Source organism: Eumetopias jubatus, unplaced genomic scaffold (assembly GCF_037043125.1).
Source record: "Eumetopias jubatus isolate StellerSeaLion01/CBP00866 unplaced genomic scaffold, mEumJub1_p1.0 scaffold_9, whole genome shotgun sequence".
NCBI classification, from domain to species: Eukaryota; Metazoa; Chordata; class Mammalia; order Carnivora; family Otariidae; genus Eumetopias; species Eumetopias jubatus.
In genome coordinates, this window is record NW_028274815.1 from 117,381,446 (window position 1) to 117,401,193 (window position 19,748).

General features: G+C 38.4%; 2 protein-coding genes across 8 annotated transcripts in view; both read right to left on the reverse strand.

Annotated features, from left to right (window-relative positions):
* The window catches only part of CPNE1 (copine 1), a 34,943-nt gene that overhangs the window by 13,381 nt on the left and 1,814 nt on the right, over positions 1 to 19,748 (reverse strand). The window contains exon 2 of one of the 7 annotated variants that reach the window (XM_088026761.1): positions 15,794 to 15,846. The exons of 4 other annotated variants lie outside the window; for them this stretch is intronic. Coding sequence is in view for 1 of the 3 variants with exons in the window: in XM_028118813.2 (XP_027974614.1) it covers positions 10,916 to 10,930 (15 nt within the window). In the remaining 2 variants the exon portion in view is untranslated. Of the gene's footprint in view, positions 1 to 10,915; positions 10,983 to 12,589; positions 12,680 to 15,793; positions 15,847 to 19,748 lie in introns of those variants that run through there. 2 more of the 7 variants (XM_028118818.2, XM_028118813.2) reach the window with 2 other exon arrangements.
* RBM12 (RNA binding motif protein 12) lies at positions 9,417 to 15,878 on the reverse strand. Its single transcript, XM_028118812.1, has 2 exons — positions 15,794 to 15,878; positions 9,417 to 12,732 (listed from the first exon to the last, which is right to left on the reverse strand). The coding sequence occupies exon 2, from the start codon at positions 12,708 to 12,710 to the stop codon at positions 9,924 to 9,926; it is 2,787 nt and encodes a 928-aa protein (XP_027974613.1). The 5' UTR covers positions 12,711 to 12,732; positions 15,794 to 15,878; the 3' UTR covers positions 9,417 to 9,923.

The window sequence follows — 19,748 nt, forward strand, 5'->3', positions numbered from 1 at the left end:
GAAAAGATGAACTACGCCCATCACCACTGTTCCTTTCCTTCTCTGCCTCAAGGGACATGGGTAAGGTTGACAAGTTTTTCTTTACCCCAGCTTATCCCTTTATAACTCAGAGATTCCCCAAATTTAAATTAGCAGCCCCAAAGACAGTCCTCACAGGTCACAAACTGAACCAAATATGTAAATCCTTACTATAAAACTATACATTCCTTTTTCACACATATGACTACAGGCTACAAAAATTGTATTTAAAACTAAAATTTTAAGCAATAATTTAGTTTAGATCCACATTAATACTAAGTAGTCTGGCTGCTACCGTATTTGGCAATACTATAAAGCTTAAAATGTGAATGTCACACAAAAAGTGAAAAGCAGGAAAATATGGTACAGTAAATGGTCACAGGGTGTCCCATCCCGCTATATTCTGTGAAGGTCAAAAAAGTTTGGAAGTCAAACTACAACATCCCCAGAAGACTTACCCCAAGTTGAACAACCTGTGTCCAACTCTTCAAAGAGAACCTAGCTTGAGGAGCAAATTGGATATGGGGAAAGAAGCAAACTGAAGAAGAACATATGGCCTTCAAGCAAGACAGGACAGTACTGAAGTGGGAGTTCTTCTCTGCCCCTAGGACTCTGAATGTGTTTACACGAAGCCTCCACCTGCCTACTTCAAAATAAACATCGGAGTACTGGAGCAAGACCAGAATCCCTTCCCCAGCAGGCTCAAGACCCCTGACAGAAGAGTGCTGCCAGTGGCCTCCCACATCTCCCAAGTCAGGGACAGGCAATGGTTGAAGGAGGGGCTCTGCCTCTGGAGTCAGGCAGGCAGCCTATGACTGAATAATCTCTGTTTACCCTTACTATTAATGAGACTTTGAGCAAGTTACTTTGCTTATCTTCCCCTGGATTTCCCCACTTGTAAGGTGGGGAAAATAATAATAGTGTCAACTTTACAGGGTTATTGTGAGGATAAAATGAGGCCAACCATGCAACCATGCAAAGTATCCCCTTCCTGACACTAACAGAGTAAGTGCCCAATAATGTGTTAACTGCTCCTCTTCTCAGGGCTCATAAATGGATCCTTTGTACCATTATCTAACTTGTTGGTTCATGGGACAACCAAGAAAAATGCCTCTGGTCTACCTGCTCCAGAGGACCTAACTGGTGGGAATGAAGAACCTCCCTACTTTTCTCTCCTAATGAAATTCTCAAGCTGCAGTGTGAGACTATCCAACTCAGAAAAAGCAGGAGAGCAGTAACCAGACCAAAATTTTGAGTTCCACTGACCTTTCTGTAGTTTAAGGTTCAAATTACCTACAAACTTCCAGAAAGAAACAGAGTGGCTGGGTTCAAAGAATCACAGAACCTTGAAACTGGGCGTAATAAGATTATCTATTTAATCTTACCTAAAACACTGAGGCCAGAGAAAGAAAATGACTAATCCTGGGACATACAGTAACTAATGAACCACAACTCTTAAGAATATGATTTCTATTCCATCCATTTTGGCAAGAGCTCACACCTTGTAATCCAATCTGAAATCCACCTTGCCTACTCCACATGAGCAGTGAGGCTCATGTGGCCTCTTCCCATGACCTACACCAACTAGCCTTATACTAGAGGGAAAAGAATTCTGCATCCACCACATGTTTCCCCTATATGTCCCATCAGGGCAGGAATAGAGGAACTGCTAGACTCCACATGTATAGGACTAGAACTTAAGTTTATTCAAAGGAATAAACCTTAAATAACAAGCACAAACTCTGCAAAGTAGAGCTCAGCTGAGGAAAATGTGATTTTTATCAAAATTTTCAGAGAATACCTACTAGGCAGCCAATTCTGCCCCCAGTCTGCCCTGCTGAAATCTACATTCCGTTAATCTACCTTCTTTTAAAGAGCCTAGTAAGGTGTATAAGAACAGTACTGGACCACCTTCCTGAGCATCTCCTGGGCAAGGACATCAGCAAGAGCCTGTGCATTTCCAGTGTGCAATATAATCTATGGCATAAAGAAGCCAAGTGAAAAGCAGCAGACCAGAGCCTTGGGTAAAGAAACCTACCTATTGTTCATAGTGCAAGTCCCTCTTGCACTATGCAAGTTCACAGTGCCAACTACCCATTTCATAGTGCAAGGAATAAATCCATTTGGGATACACAGGAAGTCTTAAAATGGGTTGTTCTTCAGAATTTGTACGTTAGGGAAGTTGAGAAGGGGCTTTAATATGGAAATTGCATGACAGACATACAATGACTTGCCCATTTGCCATTGTAGATGGGGTGCAGGGCGGGGACCGGCGGGGGATGGGGAAAATTCTAGTTCTGCTGCTGGATTCTGGTGGATTAATAATTTCACAATATAAGACCCTTTAGCCAGTGAAAAAGGTAACTGTAGCCCATGAAAACGGTAACTGGGTTAACTGCTTCAAAAAAACTGCCAACATAACAGGAATGGGAAAGGTTAGGGGGAATGCAATAAAATTCAAATACTCAAAAGTAAAGAAACAGCTGAAAGACGCAACACAGCTAACAGAAATGACAGGGGATAACTTTTCTCATATTCTAAATCTGTACTGTCCAGAAGGATGGCCTCCTACCCACAAGTGGATATTGAGCACTTGAAATATGCTTAGTTCAAATCACAATGTGCTGTAAAGTATAAATTGAAAACAGTACCAAAAAAATCTCAATAATTTTTATAGAGTATATACTGAAATAGTAACATTTCAGATATACTGGGCTAAAATTTATTAATTTCACTTGGCTTTTTTTGCCTTTTTCATAGCTACTAGAAAAATTTAAATAACGTAAATGACTCTTATTTCTATTGGTCAGTGTTGCCTAGCGTGGTGATCTCCAAAGACCAGATATGGAAGAATAAATTTTCTGTTGCTCTGTGAATCTAGAATTGTGCTGTTCAATATAGTAGCCACTAGCCGGCTTTTTAAATTTAATAGTAGCTACAGTGGTGGGGCGCCTGGGTGGCTCAGTCAGTTAAGCATCCAACTCTTGACTTCAGCTCAGGTCATGATCTCAGGGTCGTGAGATTGAGCCCCACTTTGGGCTCCATGCTCAGCGTGGAGTCTACTTGAGATTCTCTCTCTGGCCCTCTGCACCCCCTCCCCGCTGCTCACAAGCTCTCTCAAAATAAAATCTTAAAAAAAATTCTCTTGGAACAGCACTTGTCTAGAAAAACAAGAACAAGAAGGTGGACATTTAATATAGAAAAGCTAAAACTCTTATCAAATCAATGCAAAACTAGAAAAGAACCAATTTCAGATAGTGGACTGTGTAAGTGGTGAAATTGATGGGGAAATTCACCTAATTCTGGAGCGTTTATGAATGTCTTATTAGGCCATCTGTTTGTAAGAAGTGGTATATGGCAGCTAATCAAAGGGTTATTAAAAAGATAAAAGATTCTATCCCTCTGGCAGGTCAGGACACCCCAGTACAACCTTCACCTGCCTGCCTTACTCACCATTCAGCTCAGTCACGCCACTCAGGCTACACTGTTATAGCACACTTTTAAGAGCTTCCAGGACAAACACATTTTAGATAGTGCCACTGTGTTCCCTCACACTATTAAACATCTCATTTTACTAAATTAACATATTGTGTCCCCAAGAATCTTGGTTAGAGATCATGCCTTTCCTCAGCTTACACACAAGGCTTCCATTATACTTCCATCATACTTGTTTAGCAACTATACAGGAAACCCTTATCCATCCAGTTCCTGTAGGACATGAGTGTACCTCGTACATGCACAAGTACAACAGAGCACTTAGTATAATTTAAAACCTTAGGTCTTTAAGAACAAGCATCTTATTTTGCTTCCTTTTCTATCACAGCATGGAAGTGCTGGGTGTGTAACACGGCTCAAAAAATTTAGTTAACATGGGTTACTGCTATGGCTAAGCTGATTATCTATGTAAAACTGTCTTAAAAGCTTGGAGGCAACAGACATTTCCAATTCCAACCTGTCAATTCAGTGGTCACAGAAGCAAAGATAATTGGCAGTATCTACTTCAGAAAATAAGAGCTGCATTAGTCTTTCCACTTTAGCCAGATTTATAGCAGAGGGACCTCCTGGTCCCATAGGCCCACACCACAGAAGGGAGTTATATATAAAGGACATAACCATCTCTGTACAGCAACACAGTATGTGGGGGAGTGTAGTGGAGGATAGCATTAACTCACTCCCAAGTGGAACAAAAGAAAAATGAAATCAGCAGCACCAGTTAGTATGATTTAAGACCCCTTAAGTAGCTGAATATCTTTACCCTTAAGCCTTCCCCACTCTGCAAAGACTAACAGGTGACTTACGGTAGCATAATGTGGCCGTTACATCTGGCATGTTAACACACATGCTTAAGTGATGAATCTTATTCACTAATCAAGAACTGTGAGTGAGTTCACATTCCTCGCCCCCACCCCACCCCAAGTTAGGCGGCTAGGCTACAGAAATAGCAGTGAGAAACTCATAGCCCTGGTTACCAACGGACTTACTATTATAAGCAAGGAAAAAGGGGAAAACTGGCAGCATCAGCATGGAGAGGGAATGAAACACTAAGGGGCAGCCTGTTTGAATATAGCACAGCTCACTCCTGGGAGTGTTTTATGCTTCTTCAATATCTGACTGTCCATAATGAATTATGTTCTCTTGCTGGTTATGGCCCTATTTTTCCCCAATAGTCACCTCCTCCTCCTCTCAACATGAAATAGCAAGCCACTGGCTCACTAAGAAAAATGACCTCAAACATTAAGCTACTAAAATCAGAATCCAGATGTCTGGTACAGCTGGGATGCCAATTCCAATGTCTGCTGTGTCATTTAACCCACAACTGGTGTTTCCTTAGTCTCTAGGACTTAACTACCAACATTTTCACTAGGGGAAGGTCCCTGGGCCTCTCGGAATTAAAAGATAATGGTTAATGAGATTTTGCCCAGCACTATTTGTTGCCCCCAGATTTTGAGAGTGCTGCCCTTCTGCCCCTGGAGCTAGAATGCTTTCAAGTGGCTTTCTTGCCCCTTCTGGACTCTTCAGTAGTAGAGCAGTATGTAGAAAAGCAGTGCCACCTTAGTTGCTCGTTCTTAGTTATGTTGATCCAGAAAAGGAGCCATATTCTAAGATGCTTGTGAGATCCTCTGGCACAAAGTAGCACAAGGCAACAAGAATAAATCCAGTAACAGCACAATAAAGAATTAACATTTACATGAACAGGCACCATTAAGAGATGAACTTGCTCATACTGTCGGACAGAAGGGTTTTTCCAGAAAAGTCACTACAGCATCAGAGAACTGTGCCACAACCAGAATACACTCACTCCAGAAATTTTAGAGTAAGTCAATGTGATCTATCAGATTTTATACTAAAAAGACAAAACTGAAATCAAGCAATTTTTTTAGTTGTTAAGTTTGGACTCTATCATATCCTATAAACGCTCTACTTTTGGGGGTTAAGGAGAATGGTGGTGATGCTCATAACTGATAAACCATTTCTTGTTGTAAAACACTGGAAAGCAGACAACAATGAATTAAAGTGAGACTTTTCTCCTGAGCAAGAAAACAAAACATATTATTAGCATACAATCTATCCTTTTAAGATGGTAAAGGCCATTCTGGGTATCTGGGTATCAGCTGATTTTTCAAATGCTTAGTCAAACCTTCATAATTTTAGAACAGTTCAGCAACCACCTGGAATTAAGTATGTTTAAGTCTAAACCCCTCTAAAACAACCTGGGTATTGAAACTCAAAATACAGGCTAAAAACTCATGATAGAGGTAAAAGTTAATATATATTTTTCAAGAGCTTTGGTTAAAAGGAATAGCCCACTAATTTCTCTGCAACTCCAATCCAGCTTTTTTTTTTAAAGGACTTCGGAGTTAATGGAAACTTTTCACTTGCTACTTTTCAGCAGTTGAACAAATGTGGAAGGGACAAAACGAGAACATCAATGTCAGAAAGCAGCAGTATTTTTGATTCCTCTCCCCACTTCCCCACCTCAAAATACCTCACATACTAATGCAAAAGTAAACAGAAAAGAAAAAGCTCTAATTAGATGTGCAATTGACAATGTATTCTGAAGATTTCTTTTCCCATTTCTTAAAGTAATCAGTTTTTTAAAAAGACAATTCATAGCCCCCTTTAAGACACCTTCTGTAAAAAGGAGCACCTGGTTTCTGGTTCTTTCTGAGTCCACATAACGAAGTGGCTTGCTAGCAAAGCATACAAGATAAAAGTCTGAAAAGGTGGATACCACAGATTTGACCTAGAATCAAGTTTCCTCCCTGCCGTTCCAGGTATCTTCTTTCCACACTTGACCATTAGCAGACAAGGATAGCAACAATGGTTACCTCCAAGATCACCAAATCCACCTTTCCAAAGGCACAAAATATTTGTAGGAGTTTTAAAAAAACAACAACAACAACAACAAAAAAACCCTGATGGTATAGCTCAGTAGAGTACTCTTGTGTAAAGCATTAAAAGCATCAGCCTCTTTTATTTTGTGACAAGTTTATTGAACAGTATTCAAGACTTCATCTTTATAAACAAAAACCTCTGCTGAATGATGCCACGGCAGTATTTGCTGGCAATGTTGTGGCCGTATTGGCAATGAATCATTTTATTGTGTTTGGTTTCTAACGCTTGGACTACCATAGAACTGCCAGTAAAACTAAATGTGGTTAATTTTGCAAGAGTGGGAAATAAGTTTTAAAAGTGATCACTGCTAGAAATTCTTTACAGATTTAACTAGCAGCAACTTTATGGTTTCTTTACTCATTAACTGTTCTTGAAATTGATGAGTGGATTTATTTTTAAACATTTGACCCACACCTGTACACAATGACAGAATCCAATAAAAAGGACTTTGAGTTTGATTAAGGCTTTCATGGATCCTTATTTTATCCAAGTTATGTTTGCTTATGTCCATATACAGCCCTAGATTTTCATCCAGTGGGTTAAGACCGACCTAATTACACTGAACATTACTCTCTGAAATTTTGAATAAAAATTTCCCTAATGAAATTTTCACGGTTGATGCTTTGACAACTTGGAGCACAAAGCTAGGAACTACATTTCACTTAACAGTGTTGCATTTTTTTTTTAAGCCACTAATAATTGTACATCCAAACTACAGTATTAAACACAGAATACACCTCCAAATTTTGCTTGTGAACTAAATGTTTCACTGAAGTTCAGAAAAAGTTTACAAATTTGCTTACTTATAAAATACATTTCGTAGATATCTCTAATCCTTTAAACTAAAAAAATCCAAAAACACCCCGGCAAGGGGGTGGGAGGAATTAAACCTAATGGAAAAGATTCTCTTCCATTCATGTCAGTCACCAAAGACAAAATTTACACATAAAATTGAAAATATCATGATAGTGTTTACAAATGCACACAACTTTGAGCAGCTTTACAAATCCTTCATACCATACAAAGCAAATGAGAAAATAAATTCATTTTCACCCCAAACCTAGTTTTTCTGAGAAAATTTGCAGGAAGAGAGGTATGAGTGATTGCACAGAACATATTTTCAAGAATTTTTTTTAAACTCAAACTCCAATGCCCATAACAGGATGAACAGTACGCTTAGCAGTTAGCACTCTATTAATAAGTCTCAGATACACAAAAATCAAGTTCCAGAGGGCAAAGCATTTAATTACATTTCACGAGAGAAGCACTGTTGTGACTCAACCAAATATGAAACATAGTTCTCTCCAAATTCTACACAAACCACTATTTTCTTAATTTATTTAATTTGATGAACAATGAAATCGTTTTCCTTTTCAGCATTTATCTAAGATGTAGAAATAACAAAGTAGTTGCAATAAAGTATATGAAATATTTAATAAGATTGTACGAACATATAACCAAAATAAACTGTGAAAAAAGATAAAAGGCTTTCATCTTCAAACAACCCATTTTTCTAAAATGAAAATAGTCAGCTCTCCAATGGGAAAATAATCTGCAGTTGAAATAAGACTCCCAAGCAGCGCTGAAGTTTTCTGCACTTGGTCTTTGGAATGAGAAATGATTACTTAACAGAAAACTTAATTGAACAGCATATATAAACATCATATTGCTTTTTTAGTTGAGGAGGCAATATCTAGTGATCTGTCAAAGCAAATTTGTATTCATGAATTGTCAAAAGACCCACAACACAGCCATGTCTTCTTTGAAAGTCTAAACAATCCTTTCCCTAAACAAAAAATCCTGTACTGTCAATCCTCTAAGATTGTAGTGATGAAAAGGCTTTCCAAATCTTATCACGCAATGAAACTGCTGCCACTCTTAACTCTAAATTACACGAGACGCTGTATTTCAGTGTTCCACTAACTTGCAACACCAAAAAGGCACTATTTTCTTTAATAGGAAATACTTCTTTTAAAAGGCTGACCCCTTTGTAAGTACATTGATTTGCAGGAAATGTTGGGGATATTTCAAACCAAGACAGCGGCCCATGTAAAAGACAAAATTTGTTTTTCATGATATCTCACCAATCTCCCATTCCATATGTTTATAATATAATGTGACACATCTTTAGAGCATTTTAACTAAGAAGAAAAGTAACCATAAGTAGAGCCTTTTGTAGCAGTGAGCAGGATGTTGTAAGGCAAATGTTTTCATGACAAGGACACTTACCAACCAGAACCCATGTGGTCCTCCTGCCTTAGTGTCCTGAATACCAAAGAAGAGTATGAAAGGGCAAGGAGTCTCAATTCTCTCCCCTCTGGCAGCTGCACTTGTACTCTGTATGAAGAATTTTTATGAACAGGCTCCTGATCAAACAACTAGACCAAAAAGCCTCCAAGTAACAGGATTAAATGCACATCTATGGAAAAGCTTATGAGTCTTTTATTCTATAACACTACTACTAACAAAGCTAACAATTTCAACTTCAGTTTTTAAAAAACCTAAATATAATGCTCTTTCTTATAAATGGACCCTCTTTGTTTAGTTACAGGCCAAAATTTCACACAGATTTGGGACAGAAGGAAATTGCCAAAACATTAGTCCATCATGGACAGGACTTCAAATCTGGCATCTTAAACAATGATTATTAGAAGTAGTATCTGGTTTTCAATGCCATCTAAACAACATGAACAATTTTTAAACTGACTAAACTAAAACATGGCGGTCAAACCAAAAAGGCTCTGGTAGGTAGAGGACTCCATATTTTATTTTTGTGGCAAAAGTACTTATTTCACACAGTTTTAAGTGTGACATTAGAAATCAAAGTTCAAGGTTATAGCACAAACCAAGTGTGGAGTTTTATATTAAAACAACAACAACAACAACAAAACAGTTCTGCTCATTTACAAATGAGTCAATTAGGCAAACAAAAAAGCAGCAACTTCAGAAGCAGGACTCTCTATACAGCAAGAACCCTCAAGAAGCAATAAAGGTACATACAGTGAATCTGTATACAGAGATTTTATTCAATTTTAAAAGAAAATGAGGACTTTAGACAAAGCTTTGACCCTATAACAAAGCAAATCTGTCCAGCTTTAAACCAAATTCCAAGAGTAGCCAACTTCTATTTTTCAGCAGCTGGCAAGAGCACCCTTAATGAGCTCTATTGACATTTCTATTTTCTTCATCCCATATGGTATAAAACAAAACCAATCTAAACTCCTTGATAAACTTTATGTGGTCATTTGTGTTTTACAAATGGTTTCTCTAATGGTACGCCAAAATCATTTTTGTGTTCTCCCCAGACAGCTTTACTGTAACATACAGCAGTATTTATCCTGGTAGTGAGTCTTCTGTAAACAGTCAACCAATGCTCTATGTTATAGAAACCAATCTATATGCAATTGAAACAATCCACAGGTTCTAACCTGGAAATACTAGGAAAACAATCTGGATGCATTAATCACAGCACTATGAAAATCTACCCTATAAAGAATTGATGTGAACAGCTACCCTAAGACAAGTTTTACTTTCCTTGAGCCTATAGGTCTGTCATTTAAGTCAATGACAGCAGCTGTGGCTTCATCCCGAGATTCGAAGGCCACCATGGCTTCGCCTGTGGGCATACCTTTTTCATTGTATTTTAAACACACTGAGCCTGGGATCACTTGATAGCCATAAAAGAAATCTAGAATCTCATCAATAGACACAGTGAAGGGCATATTCTGCACTTTAATTACTGTTGGTCCTGGTTTTCCAGAACTAGATCCAAAGCCAGGGGGACCACCAATGTGAATTGGGCCAGGGCCAGGCCCAGGCCCAGGCCCAAAGGCTGGTGGCCCACTCAAATGCCCAGGGGCACTTCCAAGACCAGGAGGGCCACTTCCAAAGCCAGGGGGGCCACCTAAACTACCAGGGCCATTTCCAAAATTCTGAGGGCCTCCTCCAAATCCTGGCCCACTTAAATTATTTGGTCCACCTCCAAAACCTGGAACATCCAGTCCTAGACCAGGCAAACCACTATTTCCAACTGAAGGCATACCAGGCCTAGCATCACCAAAGGCCCCTCCTAATCCTGGAGGAGGGAGTGGTGGCCCAAAGGCATTCGACCCACCAAAATTACCAGGAAAGTTAAATGGAGGCCCATTGCTGGCCTCCTTAGATCCTACAGTCAGGAAGGCATGCTCTTCACCTCCTGCACCGGGCATTCCCGTACCGGGCATTCCCGCGCCGGGCATTCCCGCACCGGGCATTCCCGTACCAGGCATTCCCGCACCGGGCATTCCCGCACCGGGCATTCCTGCACTGGGCATTCCCGCACTGGGCATTCCCACACTGGGCATTCCTGGAACTGGAGGATTACCTGGCACAGGCATCTTTAACCCTTTTTTTCCTTGGGCAGGGGGATTTTTTTCAATCTCTCTCATATCTTCTAGAGTAACTACATGAACAAAAGCTTCTCTCCCATTAAGTTTTTTACGGTGTAAGCGTTCAGACTTACGTGCATCATCTTCATTTTTAAACTGAACCAATGCCTGTCCTAGACCTTGCCCATTGTTATCAACAAGAACATGTACAGCATTTTCATCCACTGGGATTCCTTCTAGGAACTGAAGAACATCCATCTTGGTAATGCTGAATGGTATATTTGTTATGTGAGCACAGACTTTGGCAGAGCTGACATCCCCCTCCGGATTTAACATCATTTCCCTCTGGTCATAGCTGAAGTTCTGCAGTCTTTTACGAATCATATCTATCTTTTCTAGCATACCTTTCTTAGTAATTGGATGAACTTGAATAAAGCGATTGCCCATGTATTGTTTATGACGACAGAGAGCAGCCTTATAGTCAGCCTCATTCCTGAATTCTACGAAGCCTTCACCAGTTGCTTTCCCATTGGGTCCATAAGCAATATAAATACTATCTTCCACAATATCCAACTTTTTAAAAAAATCAATGACATGTTTATTTTCCGCTTCAAATGGTAGCCCTTTCAAGTAAACACAAAAACCAGCCTCATGTGGTGATCTTGACCTTGACCTTTTCTGCCCACTGGGCGATTTTGACCTGGGAAGTGTCTGAGGAGGGGGATGGGTTTGTCCAGAAGGTCCTATACTTTGCTTAAAAGTGATATGGCCTCCAGCAGCTACCCACTGTCTCTCTGTGGCAGGACTAACTTCCACATAGCGTTGAATCATCAGCATTCTGTTTCGTTTCAAAGCTTCAAATGTATCTTGAGGGGAGAGAAACTTAACCAATCCGTTCCCATTATTTCGACCTACATGATCTTTCAACAAATGCACTGCATCAACACGGAGCCCATGGAAAAAATCTCTGACATCATTTTCCATTGCAGAAAAGGGCATTCCATGCACACTGACATACAGATCATCGGGGTTGATGGGAAGTGGTTTCACACTGCTTTGAGAGTTCATCTGGATAGGGTTAACAGGATTCAATGGACCCAGAAACACAGGGTTCAGGTTATTGTTCAGATTCATAGGTGCTCCAGAGCCATTCATTCCAGCAGGTAGAGGTGCCACAGGTGGCGGGTTCAAGGGTGGCATGCCAGACATGGGTGGCAGTGGGGTCATGGGTGGCACAGAAGGGACTGGGGGAATAGGGGGCACAGGAGGCACGGGAGGCAATGTAGGTACCGGAGGAGGAACTGGTATTGGGGGAATGGACGGCATTGGTGGCAAAGATGGCATCGCTGGGATTGGAGGAATTGGTGGTGGTGGGACTGTGTTCATTGGAGACGCTGTGCTCGGAATGGTTGAGCTAAACGTTGGGCTCCCAAATGAAGCCCCCATATTTGGAGGAGCCGTTCCTATGCTGGCTGTGGAAAATGTCTGTATGTTTTTGTTGCTTTCATGAACAGATGTGGCGGCAGTAACTACACTGGGTGAAGGATTATTAAAGTTAGGTACTGTTGTAGGCAAGTTTACCCTTCCACTCATTCCTGAGCTAGGTGGCGGTCCTGATCTACTAGCATTTGCTGGTGGTATATCTAAGTTGGCAGTTTCAAAACGCCTACGACTCAGTTCAATCATATTCTGCATTTCCGTTTTACTACTCAACAAAAGTGTTACTTTTGACCCTTTAATTGTACCACCTGTGCGCATCATACCAAGCCTTGCATCTTCATCAGTGGCAAAAACGATGAAAGCCTCACCCAGTTCACCCCCTACAATATGCACGCCCCCATCAGGGATGGTCAATCCAGAGAAGAAGTGGCGAATGTCCATGGTCCCCGCCACAATTGGGAGACCTTGCAAACGGATGACCACAGCCATGCTGCGCTGAAACCACACACACCTGCAGATGAGAAAAGGCAACGGCCAGGTCAGACTCCTGTTTATCACACCAAGTTTTTAACTACAAGATTGACCAGCTACCATATTAGGCCCTCAAATATACCCTCAAACTATCACAAGCAATGCAGGTTTTTTTTATTTGAATATCCTAAAAACTGAACATTATGTGCCATTTACAATGTAAAACCTAGACAATTTCAACTTCCAAAAGGCATTAATTCTGTAAACAATTAGAAGTTCAGTCCCATGACTCAAAAGTTTCAGGGGGAAAAAAACCACCATAAGAAGTAGAATCACCAATTACATCATTCAGACCACTAATTATTCAGTAAGGTTTAAAAGAAATGTGTAAGTCAAATCAGGACACAAAGTCGAACAATCTGCAGGGGAAAAACATGCAAAGGATGTATCAAAGTTAGTATTTAAAAGTGGCTTAGCATTTTCCTTATAAACATGACAACTTTGTAGAATTATCAGTGTCATTTTATATGACTCAATCTCAAAATGCAAAACAGAAACAGAAAACTGGAATACTAATGAATTACAAATAATACTTAACACTAAAGTAGACTCAAGTCTCAAAAGAGAATGGATTCCATATTCAACCTAAAACTCTTCAATCTGCATTACAGCTCTATTTATTAAAGAAAACTATATATGGAATTATTTATTACAGACAAGGTTAATACATACAAAGAATCCAAAAGAAATACTGAATAAAATAGCCAAAATCTTAGTTATCTATATTCATCACTCCAAAAAGTAGAACCTGGTTGCAGTGCCATTCACCATAGCTGTTTTAATTAAAACTCAGATCCAATGACTTATTTCCAAACTCACCATTAAAAAAAAGAAACACACATACACACTCAAAAAAGTCTCGTTTTTCCCAAAGAAGGCTGATAACGAAAAAAGGGTATTTTTTGGTTTTGCTTTTGTTTTAAAAAAGAACAAGGGTATGAACTTTATTCAGTGACTGTTACAGTCTTTACTCAATATAACTCCTGTGGTATTTCTGGAAGCTCACTGGTCTCCTTAAATAAAGTCCCATTCTGAACTTTCTCTTTTGGAGAAGTTTCTCCCAGATTTAAATAAAATTTCAGTATTTCAGTTGTTATGACTTCCAAGAGCAAATGCAAGGGAAGCCCTTTGTAAAGTGATATAAAACAAATTCTTGGGACTGGAAAAAATATTAATTTGAAATTTATGTGATCAGCAACATGGGGTGTTTTCCAAGTCATCTTAATAATCAACTTTTACGGGCGCCTGGGTGGCTCAGATGGTTAAGCGTCTGCCTTCGGCTCAGGTCATGATCCCAGGGTCCTGGGATCGAGTCCCGCATCGGGCTCCCTGCTCCTTGGGAGCCTGCTTCTCCCTCTGCTTCTCTCTCTCTGTCTCTCATGAATAAATAAATAAAATCTTAAAAAAAAAAAAATCAACTTTAACGGACACCTGGGTGGCTCAGTCAGTTAAGTGGCTGCCTTTGGCTCAGGTCATGATCCCAGGGTCCTGGGATAGAGTGCAGGGGAGCCTGCTTCTCCCTCTGCCTGCTGCTCTCCCTGCTTGTGCTCTCTCTCTCTCTGACAAATAAATAAAATTAAAAAAAAATCAACTTTTAAATATAAACCTATTAAACCAGTTCTGTGACCTCAGAAAAATTATAAATGATTCGAGCTTTGGTTTTATCACTTCCCAAACAGGAACATTAAAAGAGCTACTGCAAGCTCTAAGAATCCTGTAACTCCACGAAAGCAGTTTTTCAATGTCAAATATTGTGTGAATATTAATTTGATAAAACAAAATCTGTAATTATATCTCAACCAATATGACTGCTGTACACAAAACAGAAATGTACTGTTTGGCTTTGATAGTTTTCTCACACACATACACAAAAATAAAAGCCACTTTCAAATTTAATGAAGATGGACTGGCAAACAGAAAATGCTCTTTGTGAGACCATTATAAAACACTAGAAATTTGGGGGAGGAGGGAAGCTTTTCCTTTTTGGTTTGCAAGAGTCAACAAGAAAAATTAATACTAAAAAAAAAAAAAAATCACACCAACAAACTCTTTTCTTCTTATTTACGACTATTTAGCAGTCTATATGGAAGCTCATCGAGATTTCAAGACATTAAATCAAATTCTCATTCCCTACTGTCTGTAGCATATTGGCTACATGCAAAAGTAAGACAGCATTCCTGTTCAACTTCAAAAAAATGCTTGATCACTTAATCACTCAATCATGGGTAAGTAATCTAGGCACCCAAACACTTGAGAGATAGAGAGATGTTAGTTTGCACTGGGACAGTAAAATGGGAATTTAATATAGTCCCAAGAACACAAAAATTAAACACAGGGCTAAAGAGACACAGTAATTCTCAAAAAACCATCTGCTACTAAGAGAAGGGCTTTAGTGAAAGTCTGCACAAGGTACAAATGAAATCATGATATTGAAAAATCTGCCCAGATTACCAGCTAGAAAAGGGCTGAGGATTAAACCAAAGAACACAAGAGTTATTCATAGAGCCATCTAAAGAGAAAAGTTTTTAGGTTCTGAAAAAATATGAAATAAGATATGCTATTCTTCTACTAAGTGCCTGTTTGACAGGTAAGTCATTTCAACTATCTTGAGCCTACCTTTGTTATTTAACAAGAGGGTTAGATCCCAATCACTAAAGTTCCAAGTCAAAATAGGTACTCTAAAACATATGACCCATTATCTACACCTTTACCTCTAAGGAATATTAAAAAACCATACCAATAACAAGCACCTATATTTGTAGTAAGTCTGGAATGCTACCCTGAGGGAAAAAAACAGCTTACTGCCTAATAATCAGGAATTCAGCAGAAGAAATGCATCCATATAAAACTGAACCCCGAAGAAAGCAACAACTGTTCAAGGCACCCAGTCCACCCCACCCCCATCCCTCAGATAAGACTGTTAAAAAAAAAGAAAAAGAAAATCCCCCACAATTCAGTTACTACACATATTTTCATGTTACTAAATAAGCTGTCTCATTTTATTTTGTATAAAAACAAACCCTCTATTCAAAATCTCTTACCTGATAAAACAAGAGATGTATTTTCTTAACAAGAAGTAGAGGCCAAGTCAATCCTGTGGGCAACCAATTAAAACCAACTTTTAGACTGCAATAGAGAATAAACGGAGGCAAAAATCAATGCAGGAAACACAAAACAACACGCACAGGCCACACTGAACTGTATATTATGAAGGCGAGTCTGAAACCACCACGGAGTACTTCATTAGAATGCATATTAAAAAAACAAAAGGAAAGAAAGAAAGAAACCACATGTACCAAAATCCCACACATACTTGTTACTTGGTATTGCTTTCAAATTTGAGTATTTCTCAAAACATTATGTATTTATATACATCAAGAATGTGCCATAAATTAGTCCAAGAATGAAATCAATTAAAAACTAAAACAGTCATAACGCTCAGCTTCACACCTGGTAATTACTTTTTATCACTTGATTAAACCAGTCCAGAAAATTCCATTAATACAAGTCCAACTACAACCTATTTCCTCAGGTCCCACCAAACACTTGATGAAAAAGCACAAGTTCACACATAAACAGTTCTAAGACAAAAGACAAAGTCATCAATTCAAGGGTACTTATGGAAATTCTTGCAATTGCTCTTTCAAAATATTTTCCTTTGTACCAAAATAGCATCAAGCATTGAGAAACATAAATGAAGTGAAAGCTCAGGCTATAATGATTAATTCCTATTTAAAACCCCTGGGGTTCAAAATCTTAAGGAAAAGTGCTTTCTTTACCTTCTAACACCAAAACTATTCCAAGAAACTTGTAAAAAAAAAAAAATTCCCTAAAAATGTCTGGCATATTAAGAAGACTCCCCAAAGTAAAAATGAGTCACTCATCTCTTACTGGAATTTCTCCCAAATTGGTGAAGTTGTGAACAATTCACAAGCAATATATAAGACCAAATAATTAAACAACTACATTCAAAAAGATCATTTTTTAATTCAGAGAAACAAGAAAATCATCACTGGTTAAGTATCAAGATTACCAACAGAACACTACTTAGAACGATGCTCATTTTTAACTATCTTTCAAGTTCGAGATACCACCTGTGAGCTTAATATTCATCACCAAAAAGTAAAACATATTAAAAAATTTTAGTGTTACTCCAATTTTTTTCTAAAGGACAAGCTAAACATCTTCTAGACAACTACTCAAATTACTGAAGAGTGAGATTGTTTTGTCACAAAAGCTACGCACATGTCAAAAGCAATGCTTTCAAAAGCCCAGAGCACTGTATTAATTTTTTATGTGTTGTACAAATCAGTTCTAATTAGGTCTAAAGAGTTTTAAAACTCTTTATTTAAAAGCCACACCTAGAAGTTTATCTAACAGGTCACAAAGGGAAACATGAAACACACAAAAAAGCCTGCTTTTAGGTAAAGGTTATGCTCAAGAGCATAGAGGAAGAGCATGAATTTTATGATATTTTCTAAATGTACAAGTTTGACTCTATAACCAACAGAACCACAGTTTTCTGGTTAAGCATTTATGATTCACAGATGATCCCCCACTGGAGATTACAATTCAAAAGGTCTGGTATGGGGCCAGGATATGTGCCCTGAAGGTAAGGGAAACAGGTTCCTCAGCCTCTTCCCTTCCAGACCCAAGAAGCCTCCAAATGTCCATCTGGATATGAACAAGTTTAGAGTCAGCCAGTTACGCCCAAAGGGAACACACTAGACCTACTATCAAAAATTTCTAAACGGCTGCCAGAAATTACTATAACAAGAAGGAAAATCTCATTCCACAAGAAAAAGTTGACGTTCCAGCTGAATTCGGCAAATGCCTCAAATTTTACGTTGTTCAATTTAAAGTACAAAATCAATCTAGAAATAAACTCATGAATCTTTTCTATTTAAGCAAAGGGGAAGGCCCACATCAACCCATACCAAAGAAAAGTATGCAGAAAGTTCAGGCTAGAAACTAGAACTTCATAACTCTTGGTGTTACACTTCTCCCTTGAATGGACAAAGTAAATAGAAACTGAGAACTGAAGTAGTACTTTTGTTTTCAACACCTCACTTTGTAAAGAGCACAATAATTTAATAGAGGCACCACTGTTCTCCAGGAACTACTCATTCCTGTGTTCTAAATGTCAGCTAGCAACAGAATGCAGGATCCCAAAATGAAAAATCCATTCCAACCACCTTAAGACTTGGTGAATTTTAGAAGGATTAAGACTGAAACAGTTCTATGCAACAAAAACAATCTAAAACACGTTTTACCTATTTGTAAAGCATAAAGGTACAAAGGAGAAAATGGGCCTGATTTGCCATTAAATTCACTGATATATTTCAGAAGATCTTAAAACAAAAGGTTGCTCTAGTATACTTTTCCACTTTGTTAGGACTTAGTCCTAACATAGTGGCTTTGCTTCAGCTAAAGAAATACGATACACGAACAAATTACAAATATCTGCTATGAACATTTAGCATATTATTATGACACGGCATATTTTCTTATTTACTAGTCATTTCAATCACTTGGAATTTCAGAGTAAAATGTCTGACAACAATCCTCTTTTAACAGGAAGCCAAAGCACAAATCAGTTGCACTTAATTGTTTCCACTCTTCATCTGGTGATAAACATCAAAAAGTGAATTTTAACTTTGTTCAGTTGTCAGTCTTTAGTCAACAATAACCAGGGTACAGCAGAGCTAAGTTCTTTAGATTGAAAAAATACAAAAACCAGCACCCCTCAAATAGTCACCTCAGAGATGAGCAACAGAGAACCAATCATAATGGGCACAATGCTATAAGCCGCATAATCATATTATGGTAGGCATTATGGAAAAAAACACAGCTTCATCCACTTGATTTTGTCCCCATCCCCAAATGAATCACATTTCAGATTCTGGGATCATTCTTAACGAAACAATTCTTCTGACACTGAGGGACATGAATCCTTTAGACAGCTCATTACTCAACTTTCCCATTAACCTCCAGAAAGTTCTCAAAAGTGGCAAACCAAAAGACATTTCTAAGTAAGATATATAGTCTTCCTGCCAAAAAGACTATAATATTATTTTTCAATCCCCCCCACAAATGCCAACAAATATGTTCATTATCTTGATTTAAACTTAAAAGCAACAATATCACTTCTAACCTAGCCAACCATATTCACCCTCACTGTTGGTCTTAAGACTTAAAAGGTTGCTTGAAACTTAATGAAATAAACTCGTTGCAAACCAAAAGGTATATGAGTGGTGGTAGTAAAATCTGATAAACTATAAATTAGATCAAGTTATTTTTCTGCTTAGTTGACCTAAACATTTAACAACATTCATTTATACTACAAACATTTATTAAGGACTTGTGGCCGGGACAGGAGATATAGAAATGGACGACAGTCCCTAGATTTTAGAGAGAGATATCTAAGAGCATCTTTTGTGCAATTACTGACATTTAGAAATTCTTTCTACAACATCTATAGAAGAAAATATTCATCTAAACCAAAAGATGGGAGTGGCTCTCTACGAAATGGAATAAAAACGTTTTGAACATTGTCACTGGATTCCAGCACCTGGAACACACACTGGTCCACAAAATCAAGTTTCACATCTAAAAACCGTACCAACAACCCCCAAACTCTCAATATGCAATCATCAAAACATTTGGCATGTCACAAGAAAGTGAAAGAAGCCAGAAGTATGCTGATATTAGCACATAACGATAGGTTCCAAGTAACTACCACAATGGTTTCTAAAGCTTCACATTTTTCACCTAACAGATATGAACACAAACACAAATTATGCATTACAATCCATAAACAAAATAAGTATTTAATCGAGCATATAAAGATGATATAATATGCATTCCGTTTCGTTAAATTTCCCAGCAATAATACTGAGCACGTCCTCAACCTTTATATAAACACGCCAAACATTTCATTTTCTTAAAAAATTACCATAAAATTATTTTAACCACCTGTAGCAGTTCTTCCCAACT